Source organism: Pholcus phalangioides, unplaced genomic scaffold (genome assembly GCF_987345545.1).
Source record: "Pholcus phalangioides strain wild (caught in Gottingen) unplaced genomic scaffold, Ppha-v1.0 ptg000028l_1, whole genome shotgun sequence".
In the NCBI taxonomy this organism is placed as follows: domain Eukaryota; kingdom Metazoa; phylum Arthropoda; class Arachnida; order Araneae; family Pholcidae; genus Pholcus; species Pholcus phalangioides.
In genome coordinates, this window is record NW_028301618.1 from 5,912,085 (window position 1) to 5,935,707 (window position 23,623).

The 23,623-nt window shown below is 38.6% G+C and overlaps 1 protein-coding gene across 4 annotated transcripts in view; it reads right to left on the reverse strand.

The window, feature by feature from the left end:
* The window catches only part of LOC149067825 (uncharacterized), a 69,302-nt gene that overhangs the window by 19,116 nt on the left and 26,563 nt on the right, over positions 1–23,623 (reverse strand). For all 4 annotated transcript variants that reach the window (XM_089252306.1, XM_089252308.1, XM_089252309.1 and 1 more), the window contains exons 6-10: positions 11,803–11,880; positions 8,847–8,926; positions 6,452–6,557; positions 2,310–2,390; positions 1,473–1,559 (exon numbers count right to left, since the gene is read on the reverse strand). In XM_089252306.1, coding sequence (XP_089108432.1) covers positions 1,473–1,559; positions 2,310–2,390; positions 6,452–6,557; positions 8,847–8,926; positions 11,803–11,880 — 432 coding nt within the window. The remainder of the gene's footprint in view (positions 1–1,472; positions 1,560–2,309; positions 2,391–6,451; positions 6,558–8,846; positions 8,927–11,802; positions 11,881–23,623) is intronic.

Consider the following 23,623-nt stretch of genomic DNA (forward strand, 5'->3'; position numbering starts at 1 on the left):
TTTTTTTTTTTGGAGTCTTCCAACGTGCAGAGTTTGTCAACTCTCTTCGACAATGCACAGCAAATTTTGAAGATGTACGTTTTTTTAGAATGACGCTCCTTTGAGACCACTTTCAAAAGCACATGCAAAATGTGTAAATTACAAGATCCGACGTAAATAAGGCAAGGTGAACCAGATAGTTTTACTGTGTTGTCCATCCCTTTTTTAAACAGATTTGTTTACATTTTACTGTTCAATGCCAGTGTGATAGTTTTTGACAATTGAAGCACTTTCATTTCTAGCTCTTTGCTGAGCATTGTAAATATTGTTTATGCCTTAAAAATACAGAAGACAACTGAATGCCATTGGGTAGCATCAGGATCACTAAACTCAGAATAAGCCTATGTATCCAACTGCTTTGTAATGCAAACTGTTGTGCACCTATTTGCACAATAATTTTGAATGATGAATATTAGTTACTGTCCAAGAACATGAAGTAATAAATAGGAAATCATTTTTTACATCCAGACAGAAGTTTTTAATGACTTCTCTGCTTGATGAACCCTCAAACTAAGCAAATGAAAAATTAATGAACCAAATGGTCCACATACACCTCGTTCCCCAATAATCTTAAAAACGATATAATTTCTGCTTTGGCAGAGTCGGATTGGGTTTTAAAGTTATTGGCGCAAGGACCAATTTGGTCAAACTGCCCCAAAACAAATGATATAAAAATAAGAAAAATTGTCCTTTTGTTTGGCAGAATCATTAATTGCAATCTCCAACATTTGAAATATTTAGCAATACATCAATGATTCCCTGCTCAATTAAAATCAATTACACAAATTTTGTTGATAGGATTTGGTAAAAAAGTAGGACATTTTACCAAAAAGTAGGAAAAGTAGGACGAGTGGGATCTTGTAAATTAATCTTTGCTTCAGCAAGTTGTTAAAAACCTTCATACGAATAATAGAGTGACAGCATCGCAGGACAGAGACTTATGTTCATGGGGGGGGGGGGGGACATAGCAATATACAGGGTGTATAGGTAAAAGGGCATACGATATTTCACCGGCGAGCAGTTGAACTAAGCAGCATACCTCCAATTAGAAGAAGTGTCCAAATAATGTGTAGTACTCAGATATGTCATTCATGTTAAAGGGGTTGTATAGTGGTTAAAATAAAAAGGTTAACTTTCGATACAGACATCCTGTGCTCAAGAACCCAATTACGAAGTTGTGGCCCTGTCTCTCCTGATGCCAACAAAAGAAAAATCCACATTTCTAAGTGCAATATTCACTGAGATATTTGAATTCGAAAAACAGAGGAAAGTTTGGGAAAAAAAGCATTAAATTCAAATAAACCGTTTTACCTGAAATTATTTTGACACTTTCTAATTGGAAGTATGCTTCTAGAATCGACGGTTCACCAGTAAAATGCCCTATGCCCTGTTACCTATGCACCCTGTATATATCAGATATATATTTAACTTACCTTTCCGCCTCCATGTTTGCACTCATCACCATAAACTGTAAAATCTTTTTCCACCTCTATTAATAAGTCAGTATCGGCCAATTTTACCTGCAAATGAATAATCACAATGAAAAATATTGTACTTTCAGAGGTAAAAAAATGAATAAAAGCAATTTTCAGTCAAAAAATTTCAATTCAAGTAATATTTTACATATTTGCACAAACAATGGTGTTAATAGAATGTTAATTTACTGGTAAAAGTAAAGAATGTTGTTCACGAAATAATGTCATTGGATAGACGCTCCCTAGTTTGTGGGCATCTGAACTAACATTGCTATAGATAAAACTCTCTATAGACCCCCCTCCTGTCTTACTTATGAGTGGATATTGGCTTAGCTGTTTTTGTATCCACTCTGCATTTCCTCACACATAGTCCTTGAATGATTTGCTGGCCAGGCTCTTGAAACAGGGACACCTAGGATGTGTATTGTGAATAAGGAGGGTAATTTTCCACTTTCACGATTCTATCTACGCCAATAAAATAATTTATTTAGTGGGGGGAGAGCCCCTCTGAATCCGCTGTATGCTTCCAAATTCAAAATTTCCAATGTACATTTGGCCAACCCTGTACATTATAAAAAGTTCTGAGAAGCACAAACTGTGAATCCACAGTCTTGGTTTGTTTCATCTAGCAACTGCGAAAATTTCACAATGAAACTTAATAAATGACGCATGAAAAACTTTTTTTTAATTTTCCTTCAGGATTGGCTTGCATTTTTTTGATACAAGGACCACTAAGGTCATGCTGCGCTAACCAAATAACCCAAGTAAAAAGATGTGAACACAAAGTCTACTCACCTTATCTCCAACCGTAGGACCGAATGTCTGTGCGTACAGAAATCTTGACATAAAACAAGGACTTGCTTCCAGAATCTCAACCTGAAATGAAATTTCTAAATTAGACACATTTCAATTACCAGAGCTGTTAGAGCTCAGGCTTGCTATTGTGTTTTTGCTCCATAGATGGCAGCACCTTCTTGGAAGCTATATGGTTAGGTATTTGAGAGAGAGAGAGAGAGAGAAAAAAAACAGTTTTTCAGTAGTTATCTGTCACGCACGTGTTTGTAGCCTTTCCCTGTGGAACCATTTTACATTAAGTTTAATTTTATAATTAAAACGTTGAATTTAAATGCTCCTGTTCTGCTGATAGTGTTTATTTAATTCTTTCAAATACAGTCAACTAATTATTGTGCCAAAACATTGTTGGTCTGTCGAGTCAGAGATGATCCAGAGACAAAATGGATACCAAACTAATTTGGCAGAAAGGTTTACTTAAAGTAAAGGAGTCAGTAGTCGAAAAATTCATCAGCGAGTTTCAACTCTCCAGTGATGCTATTGTGGCTAAAGATGAAGCTGATATCAGTCGCTGCAACCAGAGAACTGTTGGATAAGTTGCAAATTACTCTCTACAATCTCCCAAACTGACAGCTTTTCAGAATAATTGAATGAGCTATCACAGCCGAAAGAAACTGGGAAAATGAAACTTTCGGAAATCCTGCTCCTGCTGTTCACTGGTAAATACAAAGACTGGGATCTATTCAAAGCACAGTTCATTGAACTTATAAAAGAAAATAAATATTTGACCAGTGTACAGAAACTCCATTATTTACATGTGTCACTGTAACGCCAAGAGTGTTGATTCTGTGGACGATAGCTACAAGTCATTGTTCAAAGCCCTACAAGAGCGATTCAAAAACAAGGGAATAGTAGTTGACGATTATCAATTGATCTCACGAGATTATCAATTGCAAGAAAACTAAACAAGAATCGGCAAAAGAGCTTTGACACCTTTTGGACAGTGTGAAACAAAATCTCTGTGCTTAAGGCACTGGGATTTGAGAGAAATGACCGATGTTTTGCTCATAGTCGCTGTCAAAGATTCAAACATCATTCCTGTCTTTCTGAAGTTAAAAACAACTCTTCCTCTCACGGCCCAAGCTCACTGCGTCTACAAATGATTGGTAGCTTCGTGAAACATCCACTTCACTTGAAGAGAACTTGCCCGAACCGACAAAAACATATTGGATATATTTTATCACCTGAGTAACAAGCCGAGTCCCGAGTAGTGTTTCTAGAATTATTGTTTTTATCAGCTGTGATTAAGAGTGATGTATAAGCATTTGAATGATTATCATAATTGAAATGAAGCCATCTGTATAGGCAAGTTAGAATTTAAACTATAGAAAAGCTAAGACATTCTTTTTTTCCCCTTTGCTCAGTCTGAAAAGGGAATTGGTAAAATAAGAAAAATGAAAAAAAAGGGTTAAATGCCAGTTGATAACTGTGGGGAAATTATAGAATATGAAATTTCATGCAACATAAATTAAATTTAATTTGTAACAGGAAAAATAAGAAATTATGTTTAAAATGTAAGTTTTTCCGAGCCTGTGGCCAAACTGCAATGAATTTTATCAACTGTTGAATTTTAAGGTCCTGTGTATCAGTAACGAGTGCCAGTTCACTCTTTGATGCAAAGATTTCAAAATGTTTTATGTTTACTGCATGGATTATTAATATTGTAATAATATAAAGATAATTACAATATGATATTAATCAATTAATTACTATGAAATTTGGGATTAGTTTTGTGAAAACATTGTGTAATTGAAGTTGAGCGGAACATAAATTAAACATTTCAACTTAAAAGAAAGTATAAAGAGTAAATGAGGCCATATAAACAGAGTCGTGCAAACAGTGTTTCGATGTGAATACATGATTTCGGGAATTCCCGAGAGATACGATTTCCCATTCCAGATAGCCTCAAAATGTCGGGAATTTGGAAACCCTGGTCCAGAGGACTGGAATGAAATTGATGTAATCACATACAGAGGTATGGGAAAACCACATCAACTGCATCACTGAATGTAAAAAAGCAAAGTTTCAGAAAATCACCTAATGCTGGTTTGAGCAGCAACCCATGGACATGAGAAAGACTGCGGTAAACTTGACAGACCAGGTGCTCACAGAAAACGAGGTATCAGTGCTCACCAAGGGAGGAAATTTTGCCATCACTTCATGTGAAATCCCCAATGAGGAAATGTTGAAGCAGCCATAAGAAACATGCCAGAACAAGCAGAAGAAATAACGGGTTGAAGCATCCAGAATTCTAACAACAGCTAAGCTGCCCCGGAGCAGTTGAACTTAAAAGCAGCTGAACTATGGGCGATTAGGAGCCTCAATTCTGTCAAATCGCCAAATAACGAGTGTCAAATCGCCAATCTCGCCAAATAATGGGTGCTGAATCGCCAAACATCGTGTTCATTTTACTGAAATTCCTTTCCCCCAATATAAAAAAATTGAAAACATAGAAAATTTTTAGCCCATTTGAAGTGCTGCTGTTCCAGACAGCAAATAGTGTCCTCAGTAAACAAAAATCATCTTAAATAGACTGGTGCAAAAAATTTTATGACAGCCGCTTTTTCAAGCAAGCTGTCAAAAGCCTGAAACACCAAAAACAAAAAACAAGCTGATGAAAAGGTGTTTGATAACAAGAGACAGTGCAGTTGTTTTATTTTGAAAAGGCATGAGGGTTAATGAAAATATTCTTTTTAATTTTGCTGCTCCAATTTATAAATATCTGCTCCGAATCCTATATTTTGCTGCTCCAAAACTGCTCCGAATCCTGAATTTTGCTACTCCGAAATGGACTTTGTCACTTCCCACCCCCTGCTACAGGAGAGACTTGAAGCACTCATTAGAAAAGTAATTATTTTTCTTGTTTTTGCCGCTGATGCAAGTCTAAGTTGTGCTTTTGTACTCTTCAGTTTCACGCATTTTTGAATGTTTGATCTAGCTTCTTTTACCAGAATTTACCCCTTTCATATTTAAAATAAGTTGTTTTTTTTCAGAGTTTGCTCCTGATCATTACCTTAGTTTAATTCAACATACTTTGAGATGACTTCTTTTGCTCGGTCATTCTTAGAATATTTATTAGAAATTCTAAGAAATTTGTTAATAGAGCGATTAAAAACTAGACTTGAATTATTTTCAACTTAAACTATAGTAATTTCAACTACAGAATTAAATTATGTATTCTTAATTTTAACTATAGAAATAAAAACTATAGAATGATGATTAAACTATTAGAAATTTAATGGAATGATTCTATTTTCACAAAAAATTCAATTCGAGTACATTTATTTCCACGCCCTATTTTTTTTTCTAATTTCATCACTTTTCCATGATCGTAGACACTCTGAATTTGCAGACTATTTTCGCGTCGCAACTCCTGATAGTGAAGATATATTCTATATTTCAGAAGTGAAGTATAATTACTAAATATCTGTACCCTTTGTAGGCCTCTTGCTTTCTGTGGTGAGACTGTTAAACGGGGAGATAAGCTCGCATTTCTGCCACAAAGAAAGAAACCAACTTCGGCTGACCACTGTGGCGCCAATGACGTTCAAACCCAGGCCATGTTTATTACGAGTGAGAATTGTAAGAAAATTAGAACAGACCAATCAAATAGCTTCATTTCACAAGCACCCAATCAGAACATTGCTGCAAAACATTAGACTTACATGCAGGTGCTCAGCTTCATTCTGACCATGACATTGGATTTGAGCAGACATGTATTTTTTCAGTTGAGCAACCAGGAGTTGAGATATAGTAACCAACCCAATTGATATCCCTGGTCAGCGCGATCTGACCGATATTTATCCTCTGAAGACGTCGCCCATAGTCAAAATGCATTTGAGGAATTTCCAATTTTTCCATGTATTTGCCTTTATCACATTCTATATTTGGGATTATATCAGAGAAAAGGATTATTTACTCTTTCAGATAGTATTGTTTGCAATGGCCGTCATCCAGCATTATATATGGTTTGAAATTCATCTTTACAGTGTGCAAATGTTTTGAAATCTCATTAAGCTGAAATCAGGGTTGCATTAAAATAATCAGATGCACAAGAGGTATTCGTCGTAGCTTTATGAACTCACCTGTGAAACATGACCAAAGCCTTTAGAATGAACTCGTTGCATGGCCAATGGTAGATTTAATTTGCTGATAGGACCATCACATATGCTATTTCCACCTCTGACAATTCTGAAAATATGTTCCGACATTGAACACATCAAAAAAAAAATTATTATTATTTTGCATAATAGTTATTTTATGCACTCTGGTAGGTTAATTATAGCAGGGCTCACAGTTCATGAGTAATTTAGAGAATGGCTAAAAAACCATTAAAATTAAATTTTTTTTACAGCCAAACTAGGTTGCAAAAACATGATTATTCATGTTGAATAAAATATACTAAAATTTATTTAATAAAAATCAATTTATGAGACATAATCTGAAGCCGGTTGTATGCATGGTTTAATCGCGATGACTGGGAGCAGAAGTATGTGTGTGTTGGAGGTTTCTCACCAAGCAAGCTCAAATCTAGCCAAACATCTGCTGCTTGGCAGCATACATGACTACTACTAAACCCAGGTGCGGATCCATGGGGGGGGGGGGGGGGGAAAGCAGAATATGATTATAATAATATTGCATTCAATAAATCTATTGAAAATTAATTGTATCAACTTTTTTGATTAAATAACAAATTCAAGAAAACTTCAACCAAAAAATAGAAAAAACTGAAACATTTTTTTTTCAAAAAGTCCGGACAGAGAGAAAACCGAGACCGTCCCAAAAAATACTGGATAAAATGGGAGACTGTCCACAACAATCACCCATCCTAACAGTGAGCTATAGATCCACCCGAATAAACCACAAATGCACCTCAAGGTGTCTACCACATACCAAAAGCAAAATTTGGTGACTTTGCTGTGACCCTTTCTCGTTCAACATAATGAACCATGCTAGATTGTTTTTCCATATCAGTGGTTCCCAAACTGGTCGCGACCCCCTAGGGAGGGTTTGTGTTAGAAAATGGAGGGTGTCTTAATGAAATGGGAGAATGTGAGTGAATTTACATAACAGAAACATAAAAAAAATCAATTTTAATCTTTTGAAACTTTTCATGGAGCATGATGATAATATCAATACACATATGCACAATGTATTTTGATCGACTGCTCAAATCTTTGATGCAAGGGGGAGGGGGTGGCTGCAACCCCTTCATGTTCCCATGTATCTCCACCCATAGTAAGCACTGTCTTACAACACAAACAGAAACCAAATTTCTCTATCAGAGTCTTATTACTGAGAGAATTGTTGTACATGTAAAACATATAATTGTTGTACATTGCACATTTGTTCATTTTTGCAGCACCGCAGTCATTTTGTACCCACAATGAAACCTAGTAAAGTCAATTACAACTGAGAATTAGAACACAGTCCTCAGTGGTGTTGAAACCAGGGGTGCTGTGGGTGCTCAAGCACTCATGGTAATACATGACGTAAGTCTCAGCATCCCAGAATTTATTCAGAAATTGAAATTTCCTGCATATAAAGCTTAAGGCGAGCGAGCACTCACTGTTTCAAAACACCTCCAATCCCTCCGCCAGTCATGTTAAATTATACTGAACATGTTTGTGTGTATATATATATTTACTTATTTGGCACCTCAGCTGTTAGATGGTCATTCATATATAGCACATATTAATTAATAAAATTGAATGCTTTCGAATAGTTTCAAAATCTTTCTTAGGTCTGCATCTATTTTGTTACTTTTGGGTGGCTACCAGGCCAATCATTTAAAGTGCTCAGATAATATCAATTTCTGTTTGGCACAAGTGGGTACATAAAAGTGATTTAGAGAAAAAAAAGTGATTTAGAGAAAAAAAACCCCTTTTTTTAAGATGTAAAACATCCATGACCTTTGCCAAAATTTTATGACTTTTCAGTGACTTCCATGACCTTTTTCCTCATTCAGTGACTTCTCCGTGATGGTAGATACCCTGCACCTTGTCCACATTTCTCTGCAGAACTTCTAACAAATTGGTACATGTTGGAATGTGCTCGTACATGTAATGAACCAAAAGTGAAGTTTGTTTCTGTGTAATGCTTGTTATGTGTAGTGCAGCCATCTTTGCCATCGGATTTTCTAACTATGAATGAAATAAAATTATTGAGATTTATGCATTTATGACTCGGAAGTTGAGAACCACAGAAAACCAACTTCAGCCAACCACCACTGGGCGACGGTGGGGTAAACTACAGGATGACAGCATACACTACAGGACAATAAAATTCTGTCACTTTTACTAAAGTGTCATCAAAATTGAGGTTGAGATTTTAGAGATAAAGGGTACTTTTTCCAGGACTGACATATCTTTTTGAATAGCTCAAAATGTACCAGGGATGTGTTAATGGAAAAAAATGCTATTACAAGCTCATTATTTCATTTAAATAACTGAAACAATCTAGTAATTAAAAAAAAGTCACCTTCTTCCACCAATATCAACCAAAGTCACAACACTAGTTTGTCCAGGCTCGAATCGAACGGCATTTCCAGCTGGAATATTCTATACACAAAAAAAAGTAAAATCATTTGAGTTTGTGGATAACAATCAAAAGACATGAATATGATCATCATGTTATATATTGCCCCCCCCCAATGACAGAAGCACGAATGTTCAAATTCCCAAAATATGGGAAATTTCATTGGAATGTTTACCTTACCCATGTTACTCTGTAAGCGTTATTTCCCGAAAATGCTTTGTAACATGGATTTCAATAGAGGTTGCCATTTATGTTACTGACAAAACTTGGATAGTAAGGGGATCCAAACCAGCTGATAAACTGAAAAAGTGAAAATTTGCACATCCATGCTTCAGGCATGATGGGGGGGGGGGGACCATGTTACCAATAATGGAGGTTAGGATAGCTTCAGTTAAGGTTTCCTAATTTTATAGACATACCTTGTAAATAGGTTCTTAAAATTGCGTTCGAAGTTACAAACACACACATCTATTAAGACATTAAGATTACAACTTAAATTATGTTAGCTTGTAGACCACAGGTAAATAACCAATATGAGGGAATTCGGCCTCCCACAAAGAAATTTAAAAAAATATTTTTGTTTTAAAATATTATACATGATACAAAGCAAATATATATGTTAGTCGATACATAGCCTACTGTATAGATTCAGAAAAATTATGAATACTGTTAACTTGATGAGTTAATTAAAGATAGTTAATGTTAACTGAGTTAATTAAAGGTAGTTAAGAAAACTGAAAGTGTTATATATTGTAGTAGTAATAGTATGGGAAAATGTAGCAGAGAAGAAAGAAAAGTAAGAGGCTACGGAGGGTAAAAGAAATCTGACAGTACAAGAATGTAGGTCAGGAGGCACTGCGAGGTAGGGTGAATTTTCGATGGGAAAGTTCAATCCAATGAGACAGGTTTTTTGAATTTATGGGAAAAAACTATATTTTGGAATGTCGTTATATGTAGTCGGAGAAAATGAGAAAATGTAATAAAACGGGACGCTAGTTGAGAACGATAGGTGAGTAAAATATTATTCCTGTCAAGCTTGAAGACTGCAGCACTGGAAATCTTATGTAAAATAAGATAAGACTGATCTTTGTCGTTGGTCAAATGCATTGATTTATTAGGGAATGTGTGTCTAGACTATTTTCTATGGACATGAAACGGATCTGAATTGAAGTGGTAGGTCAAAGGTTATGGGTGCGTACGATTTTACCAGAGAAGAACCAATGAAATCAAGTTTGATGGTAAAAAGTAACACAGAGGGTACAGAAAATAATAAGATGGGTGAATGAAAAGTTCTGAAATAGCTCAAAAAGGAGTTAAAATAATGATTAAAATATAAAATAGTTTTAGAGAAAATCAGGAAGGGTTGGTAAGAGTCTTAGGATGATTTTTTGAAAGGATGGTTGGAAGAACGATGGAGGAGCAAAGAGGGTCCTCGGCTTGGTTGGGGTAAGTCATACTCACCTTTTGTCATGTTTTTAGTAGAATTAGTCTCTCACATCGCTATTAAAAGTTAAATATAATGCAAGTACCAATACCAGAGTGAACTGCATTTATAAATTATATTTCTATGAATAAATTGTTTAGTTAAAATTAAAAGGCTTTCCTATTACTTTCAAGTTTCAGTTTATTTTAAATATTTAGGAGGCCCGGGTTATTCTGCTAGATTTGTGGATTGCTCTTCGAATCGAAGGAGACCCCAATTCGGTAGTTTACGGTCACAACACAAACTGTCGTATGACAGAAACAATAACAGGGTTACAAGTGTCAATGGTCAAAGGACCACCCCACATCTTACAATACAGATTAATGTACATAAAACATCAGTACCTAACAAAAATATATGCACATAAGTTGATTTCATCAGTTGTTTCTCATTACATATTTTGTCCTCGAAAGATTAATTTAGCTCTCATATAACCTGCGAACGTATTTCCAGGCAAAAAATAAGAAGCGAGCCAAAAAGATTTTGCAATCACTATGTTGACAAAAGTGAACTTGCTGTACTAAATGTTTCTATTTCAAGAGTTCCATTGTTTTCTGGGGACATTGTTCACACATATAATGAAAACATGACAACCATGTTCACATACACAAATTAATGGTGGATTGGTTTTTCTCACTATATGAAAGAATTAACGTTTGAGTTCATTGGCTGATTTTGCACTTCATTCATATTCAATATCAGTGATTCGTAATGGTTGTCTGCAAAATTTCAGTGGTATGCCAACAAAATTAATATCATGGAGATTTTTCTTTTAATAAAAAGCCTTGCATATAATTCAGGATCTTTACATTTGTTTACTCTTTGAGGGCAAAAAACGTTATCCCATAATCCGCAGTGGATTATGATACACATCTAGATGTGTGATTCGCACATCATAATTCAAGTTTACTCCTCTAAATTTTGTTGACGAGTGTTAATACTCTTTCGAATTTCATGTAATTCTTTTTGTTTAATAGAGTTATTTCTGTTTTTCATTAAAAAACACTTTTTTCGTGAAATTACCCCTTAAAATTTTGGATGGAAGTGAAAATACTCGTCAAAATTACTTTCCACATAACACTGGATATGCACATGTAAATTTCTTTTTAAGCAGCGGTTGAATTAACTACATAATGTCATGCTTAACCAAATAAAAATTGGTTATGTGTGGCTTAGCACAGTGTGCATGAATAAGCCACACAATTTCTTTTTGATATACTGTCACCAGTTGGATCTTTTTCATTTACTTATGATACTAACGTTGCTGTACAGTTTGTTGTTCGAATCATCCACACTGTGCTGAGCCTCTCCTCTAGAACAGTTTTCCCATCTGATTCAAAATGGCACTATGTATGTTTTAGTTTCGCAATATAATAACCTATCCAAGCAATGCTTCAAATTAAGAATTAGCCTTACCAAACGCTTTCCATATGCCAAGGCTCGATCAAATACCAGACTTTTATTGGCTTCTATAAAATTAAAATGGCTCCCCACCTGCAACAGAAATATGTATAATATCTATAATTTGGTAAGTAAAACTACTACCTCTTTACCGCACACAGACTCCAGTCATATCTCCATACAGCAATTTACTACCAATTGATTAGAGTCAAAAATGAAGGTACCATCTCAGGTTCGGTAAAAAAAGAGAACTTGGATTGGATTGGATTTTAAATTTTCTGGCGCAAGGACCAATTTGGTCAAACTGCGCCAAAACAAATTATAAAAATAAGAAAAATCATCCTTTTGTCATGTCAAAATACTAAAATTATGCATGATAAAAAGCAACGTAAAGCATAAAACAATGACATGAATTGTAAAAATCTATAATTTGTTATAAAAACCAATGACTTTAATGAATTTAAAAATGCGAGATGCATCGCTATGGTCATTTAAAATGTCATGAAGTGAAAGATGACTTTGACCAAAAGCGGTTTTGGATTGGATTTTCAATTTATTGGCGCAAGGACCAATTTGGTCAAACTGCGCCAAAGCAAGACATAAAAATAAGAAAGATGTTCTTTTGTCATGTCAAAAAACTAAAACATATAAAAAGGAACATTAAACGTAAAACAATGACATAAATTGTAAAAATCTATAATTTGTCATGTAAACCAATGGCTTTGATGAATTTAAAAATGCGAGATGCATCGCTATTATCATTTAAAATGTCATGAAGTGAAAGATGACTATGACCAAAAGCGGTCGTAAAATGATGACGATGATGTGAACAAGTAAAAGCATGAGCAATGGTCAATGGACTTTGACAATGAGGGCACTCTGGTTGACTCTCTCGTAATAACAAATATGATTGTGTGAGGCGACTGTGTCCTATGCGTAACCGGGCAAGCAGAACTTCCTCCTTTCGATTACTCCTGCAGCTCGAACGCCAGTGGCCAAGTGTGGGCTTGATGGCATGAAGTTTATTATTTATCTGATGGTTCCAATGATCCTGCCAGCGGTGATGCATCACTTCCCGGAGGATTGAGAAGTGGTCACTGGCAGGAACCAAAAGGCTATTCTCAATGTTAGTTGTTGTTCGAGCTGCGGTGTCTGCTTTTTCGTTGCCCGGTATTCCAACATGACCTGGTACCCAGTAAAATTTTACTGTGGTACCATGATGAATGAGGTAATGCAGTTCATGAAAAATGGCATGAATGAATGGATGAGTGTGAAACGTACAGGAACACAGTGCTTGTAATGCACTGAGAGAGTCGCTATAGATGATGCATCGTCGGTGGCATTTGCGTCGTATATGACGCAGAGCCTGAAGGATTGCGTACAGTTCTGCCGAATATATAGTGAATGTGTCTGGAAGTTTGAAAGATGTCTCCTCACAGCAGATGTAGGCACAACCGACATGGCCAGGGCTCTTGGAGCCGTCGGTATATATGGGGAAGTACCTGTTGTACCTACCCCTGTGCCTAAAGAATATCTGTCGATATATGACATCTGCTGTGGTGGCTCTAGGGTATAATGATAATGAAAGAGAGACATCTGGCAGAGACTGCTCCCATGGTGCCAGTTGCCAAGCAACTGGAGCCACACGACTGATGTCTAATTCTAGTTCTTCCACAAGTGCCCTCATACGAAGACCGTAAGATGGAACACATGAGCGAGCAGCAAATAGTCTATGAAATGAGGGATTAAAAATGACACGATGAAGTGGATGATCTGGAAGACTTCATCTTGATAAAATATTTCAAGGAAAGTTGCTGGCGTCTTGATGTCAGTGATGGCTCGTTGCATTCGACATACAGGCTCTCCATTGGAGAAGTCCGGAAAGCTCCAGAACAAATCCGTAGGGCGAGATGGTGGACTGGGTCGAGCACACTCAGATAGCTCCGAGGTGCCAACCCGTATACAATGGAGCCATAGTCGAGCTTCGATCTTATTAAAGCTTTATATAAGTGTAGGAGCGACTTACGGTCAGCTCCCCACGATGTAGAAGAGATGACCTTCAAGAGGTTCATCGTCTTCATGCAACGAGCTCTTAGTTGCGCAATTTGAGGTTTGAAAGTGAGTTTCTTGTCAAATGTGATGCCGAGGAATTTAGTATTTTCTACAATAGGTATTAGATTGTTATTGAGAAACAATTGTGGGTCATCATGTAGGTCTCGACGCCGACAAAAGTGCATAGCAACAGTCTTGTCAGCGGAGAATGAAAAGCCGTTATTATGAGCCCACATGCTAATCTTGTTGAGAGCGGTTTGTAATTGTCTCTCGGCTGACCTCATATTCACTGATTGGTAAGATATCAACAGATCATCCACGTAGAGTGCGCCAGTGACAGACAACGGGAGTTGGTTCAACACCCCGTTGAGTCTTAAAATAAAAAGTGTAACACTTAAAATGCTACCTTGAGGTACACCTTGTTCTTGAATTTGGGGAGCTGATAACGTGCTTCCGATGAGTACCTGAAAGATGCGGCGAGCAAGAAAGTTCTTAATGAAAATGGGCAAGTTGCCCCGCAAGCCGCAATTATAGAGGTCGGAAAGAATTCCGTGCCTCCAAGTACGGTCGTAGGCCTTTTCTATGTTGAAAAATATGGCTAGCATATGCTCCCTCTTCACAAATGCTTGTCTTATTGATGTCTCAAGGCGTAACAGATTGCATGTTGTGGACCTGAACCGTCTAAAGCCGCTTTGATATTTCGATAAAATATTGTTAACCTCAAGGTAGTGCATAAGGCGATAGTTGACCATGCGTTCCATGAGCTTACATAGACAACTGGTCAAAGCAATAGGTCTGTAACTGTTAGGTTGCTGAGGATTTTTGCCAGGCTTCGGGAATGTAAGAACAATGGCTGCTCGCCAGGTGTCAGGAAATGAATGGCTGACCCAGATCCGATTGAATAAATGTTGGTTTTCATGTTTTTGCTCGATCAAATTCCATATTGAGTGGATATGCAAATGTAAGTACCGCGTCGGATGACGTAGTGAGATTGTATAAAAAAGATTATGTGAACTCCGATCAGATGGGTGGTGATGAAGACGGAGACCGATACGGGTATGTCGATTGATAAGGTTTTGAGCTTAAGGATTTGAAATAAATAGATGTGTTAGTATGAAAAAATTTGTGTCTTTATTTGAATTGAATTTTTTTTTTAACAAGGTTATGGGCCAAGCACCCAAATCCTAAAAGCTCTAGTTTAATCGTAAATTGTTATAGCTAGCGAAGTTTTCCTAGATATTGATGAATTATGGCTGAAAGTTGCTCAGATCGATTTGTTTTTCCCAAGTTGAACGAGTTCAATTATTCAACATGGAAAATGGACATGAAAGTTATCCTGATGGATCGCAATTGTTGGGACTTTGTGATGGGCACAGCTCAAGAATATCCTGACGATGCTCCGGAACGAGACAAAAGAGACTTTGCTTGGCGTAGGCAACGGTGTTACACCACAATTTATCAAGGTGTGGAGCGAAAATTTCTTCCTCTGATAAGCAACACTAATGATGGAAAAGAAGCTTGGCAAGTTTTGAATGAAAATTTCGAACCGACATCCAGAGCCAGACTAGCATGTTTAATCGACGAATTTTTCGAGCTGAAATTTGATTCAGAGAATGAGACGATTGGCATATTTTGCAAACGAGTTGCCGAGAAACGACTTGAAGTCAACGATGCGGGATTCAAGATCCCAGAAATTTTGTGCTGTTTCCAGTTGATCCGACGTCTACCACAAGAGTACGATAATTTAGTACAAATCTTATATCGTTTAGCGGACGACGAATTCTCTTTCTTGAACATCGAGAAACAACTAATTAGTGAAGATGGTAGAATCCAACTAAAAGAGAAAGACTCTAACGCAACAGCAATCGACTGTGCATATGCAATGAAATCAACAAAACGTAATCGGGCTAAATCGAGTCGCCGTTCTCAAATCAACAGCAGTGGATGCGTGTTGGACAAACCAAACGAACAATCTAGGCCTTCAACCACCTACGATCATCTTATGGGGCCGTCGAAATTTTGCACGTACTGTAAAGGGACTAATCACAAGGTGGATCGATGCTTCAAAAAGAAAAAAAGTGACAGTGATCATCGAAAGAATACTCAGACTATGTTTTGTGATAGTGCAATCACCGATCAAGAACAATCCTTCTCATCGACAAGAAAGATGGAAGAATTCCTGATTGACACAGCAGCGACTTCACACTTTTGTAATCAAAGATCATGGTTCAAGAACTTTAGAGAACTGTCATCATCGGAAGCGCTTGTAGCTGACAAGGACTATACGTCCAAGATCCTTGGGGTAGGTGATATTGATTTTGTTATTAAAGATGTAAAAGGTGACGTTAACGTAACTCTCACGGATGTATTGTATGTACCAAATATGAGGAGAAACTTACTAAGCAGAGCTAAAATAGACTTGGGCGGAAACAAAATTATTTGGAAAAATAACAAAATGCTTGTATATAACAAATGGTCGAAATATTTTTTTACTTTTTTTCGTAAAGGTTTGTTATATGTGTTATATGGTTATCCAAAAATTAATGAGGGGAATGATATTGAAGCACATGGCTTAGATTCTGACTGTGTGCATAAGAGGTTTTGTCACATAAATGTTCCTGTAATTAAAAATATGCGTTTAAATAATAGCGTAAAAGGTCTAGAAAATGTGAAATTCAAAAACGCTAATTGCATAACTTGTAATATCGCTAAGTCTAAGCGAGTATGTCTGACTAAAAACTATGAATATGCCAGAAATACAAAATGTGTTCTCGAAAGAATCCACATGGATTTATGGGGGCCTGCTCCCGTGAAATCGTTAAATGGAGGAAAATATTTTTTGTCAATCATTGACGACTATTCAAGAAAAGTTTATGTATTTATTTTAAAAAACAAAGATGAGGTGTTTGAATATTTCAAAAAATATTTGTCTAAAGCTGAAAGAGAAACTGGTAAAAGGTTGAAGTCTGTCAAAACCGATAATGGGTTAGAATTCATTCACAAGACGTTTGAAAATTTTCTAAGAGACTTGGGAATAGGAATTGAAAGGAGCACAATTTTTACTCCAGAACAAAATGGTGTAGCGGAGAGGTTCAATGGCACATCGATGGATGCTGTACGAGCTATGCTACATGACAGCAAACTAAAACCATCATTTTGGGCTGAAGCTTTACTAACCTATGTTCACGTCAAGAACAGGTGTATACACAAACTCACTAAAGGGTTAACGCCTATACAAATTTGGACTGGTCATAAACCATCTGTCCGGCATTTTCGAAGTTTTGGATCTTTGGCTTTCGTGCATGTTCCAAAAGCTTACAGAAATAAATTTCAAGCTAAAGCGAAAATTGGAATTTTCTTGGGATACGCTAACCAAAGAAAAGGATACCGAATTTGGATTCCTAAAGAGCGTAAAGTTGTTGAAAGTATTCATGTAAAAATTTATGAATCAAAAATTGGTGTTATTTCACTGTTCGGTCATGAAAATAAGTTTGAATATGGTTCTTATGAACTAGACACAAATGTTAGACAATTTGAAGATTCGGAGAAAAAATCTATTGACGTATCTAATTGGATAAGGGAAGAAAACCCCAGAACTACAAGTTCACGTGTAGATGTGTATTATTTCCCTACATCCAAACGATCGGAAAGACTTAGAAATTTGAATGATGTCAAAAAATATTGCGAGAAAAATAATTTGAAGTTTGAACCAGATCAATTCAATTTTAAACCAGTTGTAAAAACTGCAAGTGAAAAAGTTGAATCTGATGAAAGTGCGGATTTTGTGGATATTTTTCAATGTGAAGCTTACAACGTTAAAATTCCGAAAACATTCGAGGAAACGCAAAATTCACAGTTCAAGGAAAAATGGGATCAAGCTATGGATGATGAAATTGATATCATGAACGATCGGCAAGTTTGGGATCTTGTTGAACCACCTCCAAATGCGAAAATATTAGGCTGCCGGTGGATATACAATATTAAACGAGATGACAAAAATAACATCAAGAGATTCAAAGCAAGATTAGTGGCTCAGGGTTTCAATCAGAAACGAGGTATTGACTTTACGGGGTGTAATGTGATAGGCCTCCTCGTGGTGCACCCTGGGTAATGCTAAATCTATCACACGTCATTGTCATCGCTTATTTGTGCTCATATCCTTCACTTTCAATAGCCAAGATTACATGTTTTTTCTACACAACTTACAGTACTTGTCTTGCGTCTTGTTTTGTCCTGTATATGTTTATGTCTTGTGTCCAACCCCTCATTGTGGACCCCGCTTAGGCGGGGAGGGGTCCTCCCAGACGGGGCGTTGCTTCTAGCGTATGCTCTGTCTGGGACGCTGTCTACCTGCGTGTTTGCCGTGCGTGGAGACCCGTAAGGCTGGAGATGGGGATCCTGGTTAGCCTGATGCGCTAGCTTTGGCCTCGGATTCAGCCGAAACGGGAGGCTTGGATTAGCCCCGTCCAGGTCAATCGGCTGTGGTCGCCTCGGTGGCTGAAGGGGTTACACTACTGGGCAGGTAGAGGGGCCGGGCCTGCCGGACGTCGTTGAGGTTTGTTGGTGCTGCTTCACGACGATCTTGGATCTTGAACGCGTCTGCTCGCCTGCTTTGGTGGTGTATAGCTCCCACCTAACCTGACGTTGCTACTAACTTTCACCGGTTACGTGTGCGCGTCCCCTCGTAGGGCTCCATGGTGGGCATGGTGGGTGGGAGTGGAACAATACCCATTCAAATATGGGAAAAAATCAAAATGCACCAAAACGTCAAAGAACTGCTTCAAACCAAACACATGTCACTGTAACTGCTTCAATTTCATCAACTGTCTCATTTTTCTTTCTGCACTCTTCAGATAACGAAAAACCGCTGGCCAAAGTATCACCATTTGTAATAGATAAAGCTCTCTATGGCACAGTTGGTACCTTAAAATCGGTGAAGGCCCTTCGTTCAGGAGACCTTCTCATCGAAACTAACACACCTAAACAATCCGAACTCGTTCAAAAGCTCACATCTCTCGGAGACATTCCAATAACAGTCAAAATCCATCCCACGTTGAATTATTCACGTGGTGTCATTTCAGATAATAACTTAATTAACATGGATGAAGAAGAACTAACACAAGAGCTGGCGTCTCAAGGCGTAACATCTGCCAAACATATTATGAGCCGCAAAGATGGCAATCCAGCTCCCACACGAAACATAATTCTCACATTCTCATCACCAACATTGCCGAAAGATATCAAAATAGGTTATTATAACCTCAAAATCCGGCCATACATTCCTAACCCTGTTCGATGCTTTAACTGCCAAAAATACGGCCACTCACGAACGGCGTGCCGCAGCCAACCCACCTGCGCAAAATGCGGTGAGAAGGACCACATTTCGGACAACTGCACTAATTCACCATTCAAGTGCGTCAATTGCGGTGGCGACCACCCCGCATTTGACAGAAAGTGTCCGAAATGGAATGAAGAAAAAGAGATCCAGAAGATCAAGGTCCTCAATAACATCTCATATATCGAAGCACGCCGTCGTATAACCTCTAACCAAACTCCAATAGGTAATAGATCATATTCTAATATGGTAACAAATCCATCATCAGCTAATATGACTAACAATGTCACCAAAGCATCCGTAACAACTCAGACTGAACCAATAGCTGATACATCAACTCAAACATCATCATCTAACCAACCGTGTAATAGTTGTGGCTGCTGTTGCTCCGCTGGTTTCCGGAGGGAGTCCACTACCTCCGAAGAAGAAGTGGGAAAAGCAACGGCTAACACATTCAAAATAACTACAGATACTAAACCAAAAATCAACTCTGCAAACAAATCGAAAAAGAAACCATTCAAGACCGGATATTCACGAAAAGCTGTACAGAGAGCGCTCAAATGTCCATCCATGAAGAATGTGTCATTAATTGATGACACATCAATTGGTGACATGGACCTTGACAATAGATCAGATTCCGGTACTACTCGCCGTAAACTAGACCGGAATAAATTTAAAGATCTTGAACCGTCTACTTCTACTTAATTTATGGCCAACATAATTCAATGGAACATTCGTGGTCTTAGATCCAATTACGAAGATCTCAAGGATTTGATCAATCACTATCATCCTGTTTGCGTGGCACTCCAGGAAACTTTCACGAAGCCCTCGGAGACATGGAACATCAGGCGACATTCCCTGTTCCGTATCAATTACGATGACGGGAGTAGAGCTTGCCGCGGTGTTGCTCTGCTGGTTCCACATCACGTGTCGTCGCGCGTTCTAACGCTGCGCACGAACCTGCAAGCCATCGCGGTGGAAATTTCTACTGGCCTAAGAATTACCATCTGTTCCATTTACTTGCCACCAAATGACACCATCTTACAGAGAGATCTAGAAGATCTGATTGATCAATTACCTCCACCATTTTTTCTTCTTGGAGACTTCAATGCTCATAACATGATATGGGGTTCTAACAGCAACACCCCACGTGGGGAAATGGTTGAACGACTGTTAGATGACATGGACCTTGCCATCATGAATGATGGCAGTTTCACTCATTTCCATGCCCCAAACAATAGTTTCACTGCAATAGATTTATCGTTATGCTCACCTTCACTCTTGCCCAACTGGTCCTGGTCGGTTGATCCGGACCTCCACGGGAGCAATCATTTTCCTCTAGTGGTTAAGTGCCTTGATCGAAGCCATAGCATACCTGAGGGTCCTCCTCGGTGGAAGCTTGTGGCCGCCCGATGGGCAGACTTCACGGTCAAGGCAGAAATCACGGAGGATATGGTTTCGCAACCCGACGTCGACCACTGTGTCGACCTTGTCACCAGTTGTGTCATCTCTGCAGCAAATGAATCAATACCCAAAGTCTCCTCGAAACTTCCTAAATTTCCTAAACCTTGGTGGAACCACGAATGTAATCTGACTATTAAAGCACAAAAGAAAGCATGGAGTAGGTTCCGGCGGTATCCTACCCATGACAACAAGTTGGCATTTTTAAAAGCAAAGGCGATGGCGAGAAGAACCAGGCGCCAGGCTCAACGCGAGTCCTGGCAAAAGTTTACGACGGGAATCAATTCATCAACTTCATCCAAAATCATTTGGGACCGGATCCGAAAAATCAATGGTCATTATCAGTCTCATCCACTTACCATTTTAAACACCAATGGCACTATCATCAGCGATGTGAGGGATATTGCGGATACCATCGCCGCCCATTTCGCCACTGTCTCCAGTGATGCGAATTATCCCCCATCGTTTCATCCCATTAAATCATCAGCCGAACGTACATCGTACACCTTCCGGCCTTTTACACCGGAGGGGTACAATTCATTGTTCACCCTTCATGAACTGACGACGGCCTTGCAGCGAAGTCCTGACTCAGCTGTAGGGCCCGATGCTATTCATTATTCCATGATTCGGCATCTATCACCAGAATCACTGTCACATTTACTCATTTTATTCAATCGGATCTGGGTCAGTCATTCATTTCCTGACACCTGGCGAGCAGCCATTGTTCTCGCATTCCCGAAGCCTGGCAAAAATCCTCAGCAACCTAATAGTTACCGACCTATTGCTTTGACCAGTTGTCTATGTAAGCTCATGGAACGCATGGTCAACTATCGCCTTATGCACTACCTTGAGGTTAACAATATTTTATCTAAACATCAAAGCGGCTTTAGACGGTTCAGGTCCACAACTTGCAATATGTTACGCCTTGAGACATCAATAAGACAAGCATTTGTGAAGAGGGAGCATATGCTAGCCATATTTTTCGACATAGAAAAGGCCTACGACCGTACTTGGAGGCACGGAATTCTTTCCGACCTCTATAATAGCGGCTTGCGGGGCAACTTGCCCATTTTCATTAAGAACTTTCTCGCTCGCCGCATCTTTCAGGTACGGATCGGAAGCACGTTATCAGCTCCCCAAATTCAAGAACAAGGTGTACCTCAAGGTAGCATTTTAAGTGTTACACTTTTTATTTTAATACTCAACGGGGTGTTGAACCAACTCCCGTTGTCTGTCACTGGCGCACTTTACGTGGATGATCTCTTGATATCATATCAATCAGTGAATATGAGGACAGCCGAGAGACAATTGCAAACCGCACTCAACAAGATCAGCAAGTGGGCACATAATAACGGCTTCTCATTCTCCGCTGACAAAACTGTCGCTATGCACTTTTGTCGGCGTCGAGACCTACATGATGACCCACAATTGTTTCTAAACAATAGTCAAATACCAATAGTAGAAAATACAAAATTCCTCGGCATCACATTCGATAAAAAGCTTACTTTCAAACCTCATATTGCACAATTAAGAGCTCGTTGCATGAAGACGATGAACCTCTTGAAGGTCATCTCGTCTACATCATGGGGAGCAGACCGTAAGTCACTCATTCACTTGTATAAAGCTCTAATAAGATCAAAGCTTGACTACGGCTCCATTGTATACGGGTCAGCACCTCGGAGTTATCTGAGTGTGCTCGACCCAATTCATCATCTCGCTCTCCGCATTTGCTCTGGAGCTTTCCGAACTTCTCCCATGGAAAGCCTCTATGTCGAATGCAACGAGCCATCACTGACATCAAGACGCCAGCAACTTTCCTTGAAATATTATTTCAAAATGAAGTCTTTACCAGATCATCCACTTCATCGTGTAATTTTTAATCCCTCATTTCATAGACTATTTGCTGCTCGCCCTTCATGTGTTCCATCTTACGGTCTTCGTATGAGGGCACTTGTGGAAGAACTACAAATAGACATCAGTCGTGTGGCCCCAGTTGCTTGGCAACTGGCACCATGGGAGCAGTCTCTGCCAGATGTCTCTCTTTCATTATCATCATACTCTAGAGCCACCACAGCAGATGTCATATATCGACAGATATTCTTTAGGCACAGGGGTAGGTACAACAGGTACTTTCCCATATATACCGACGGCTCTAAGAGCCCTGGGCATGTCGGTTGTGCCTACATCTGCTGTGAGGAGACATCTTTCAAACTTCCCGACATATTTTCTATTTACTCGGCAGAGCTGTACGCAATCCTTCAGGCTCTACGTCATATACGACGCAAATGCCACCGACGATGCATCATTTATAGCGACTCTCTCAGCGCATTGCAAGCATTGTGTTCTTTTACTTTTCACATTCATCCATTTATTCATGCCATTTTTCATGAACTGCATCACCTCATTCATCATGGTACCACAGTAAAATTTTACTGGGTACCAGGTCATGTAGGAATACCGGGCAACGAAAAAGCAGACAACGCAGCTCGAACAACAACTAACATTGACAATAGCCTTTTGGTACCTGCCAGTGACCACTTCTCAATCCTCCGGGAAGTGATGCATCGCCACTGGCAGGATCATTGGAACAATCAAGTTAATAATAAACTTCATGCCATCAAGCCCACACTTGGCCACTGGCGTTCGAGCTGCAGGACTAACCGAAAGGAGGAAGTTCTGCTTGCCCGGTTGCGCATAGGACACAGTCGCCTCACACAATCATATTTATTATTACGAGAGAGTCAACCAGAGTGCCTTCATTGTCAAAGTCCATTCACCATTGCTCATGCTTTTACTTGTTCACATCATCGTCATCATTTTACGACCGCTTTTGGTCATAGTCATCTTTCACTTCATGACATTTTAAATGACAATAGCGATGCATCTCGCATTTTTAAATTCATCAAAGCCATTGGTTTATACGACAAATTATAGTTTTTACAATTTATGTCATTGTTTTACGTTCCATGTTCCGTTTTATATGTTTTA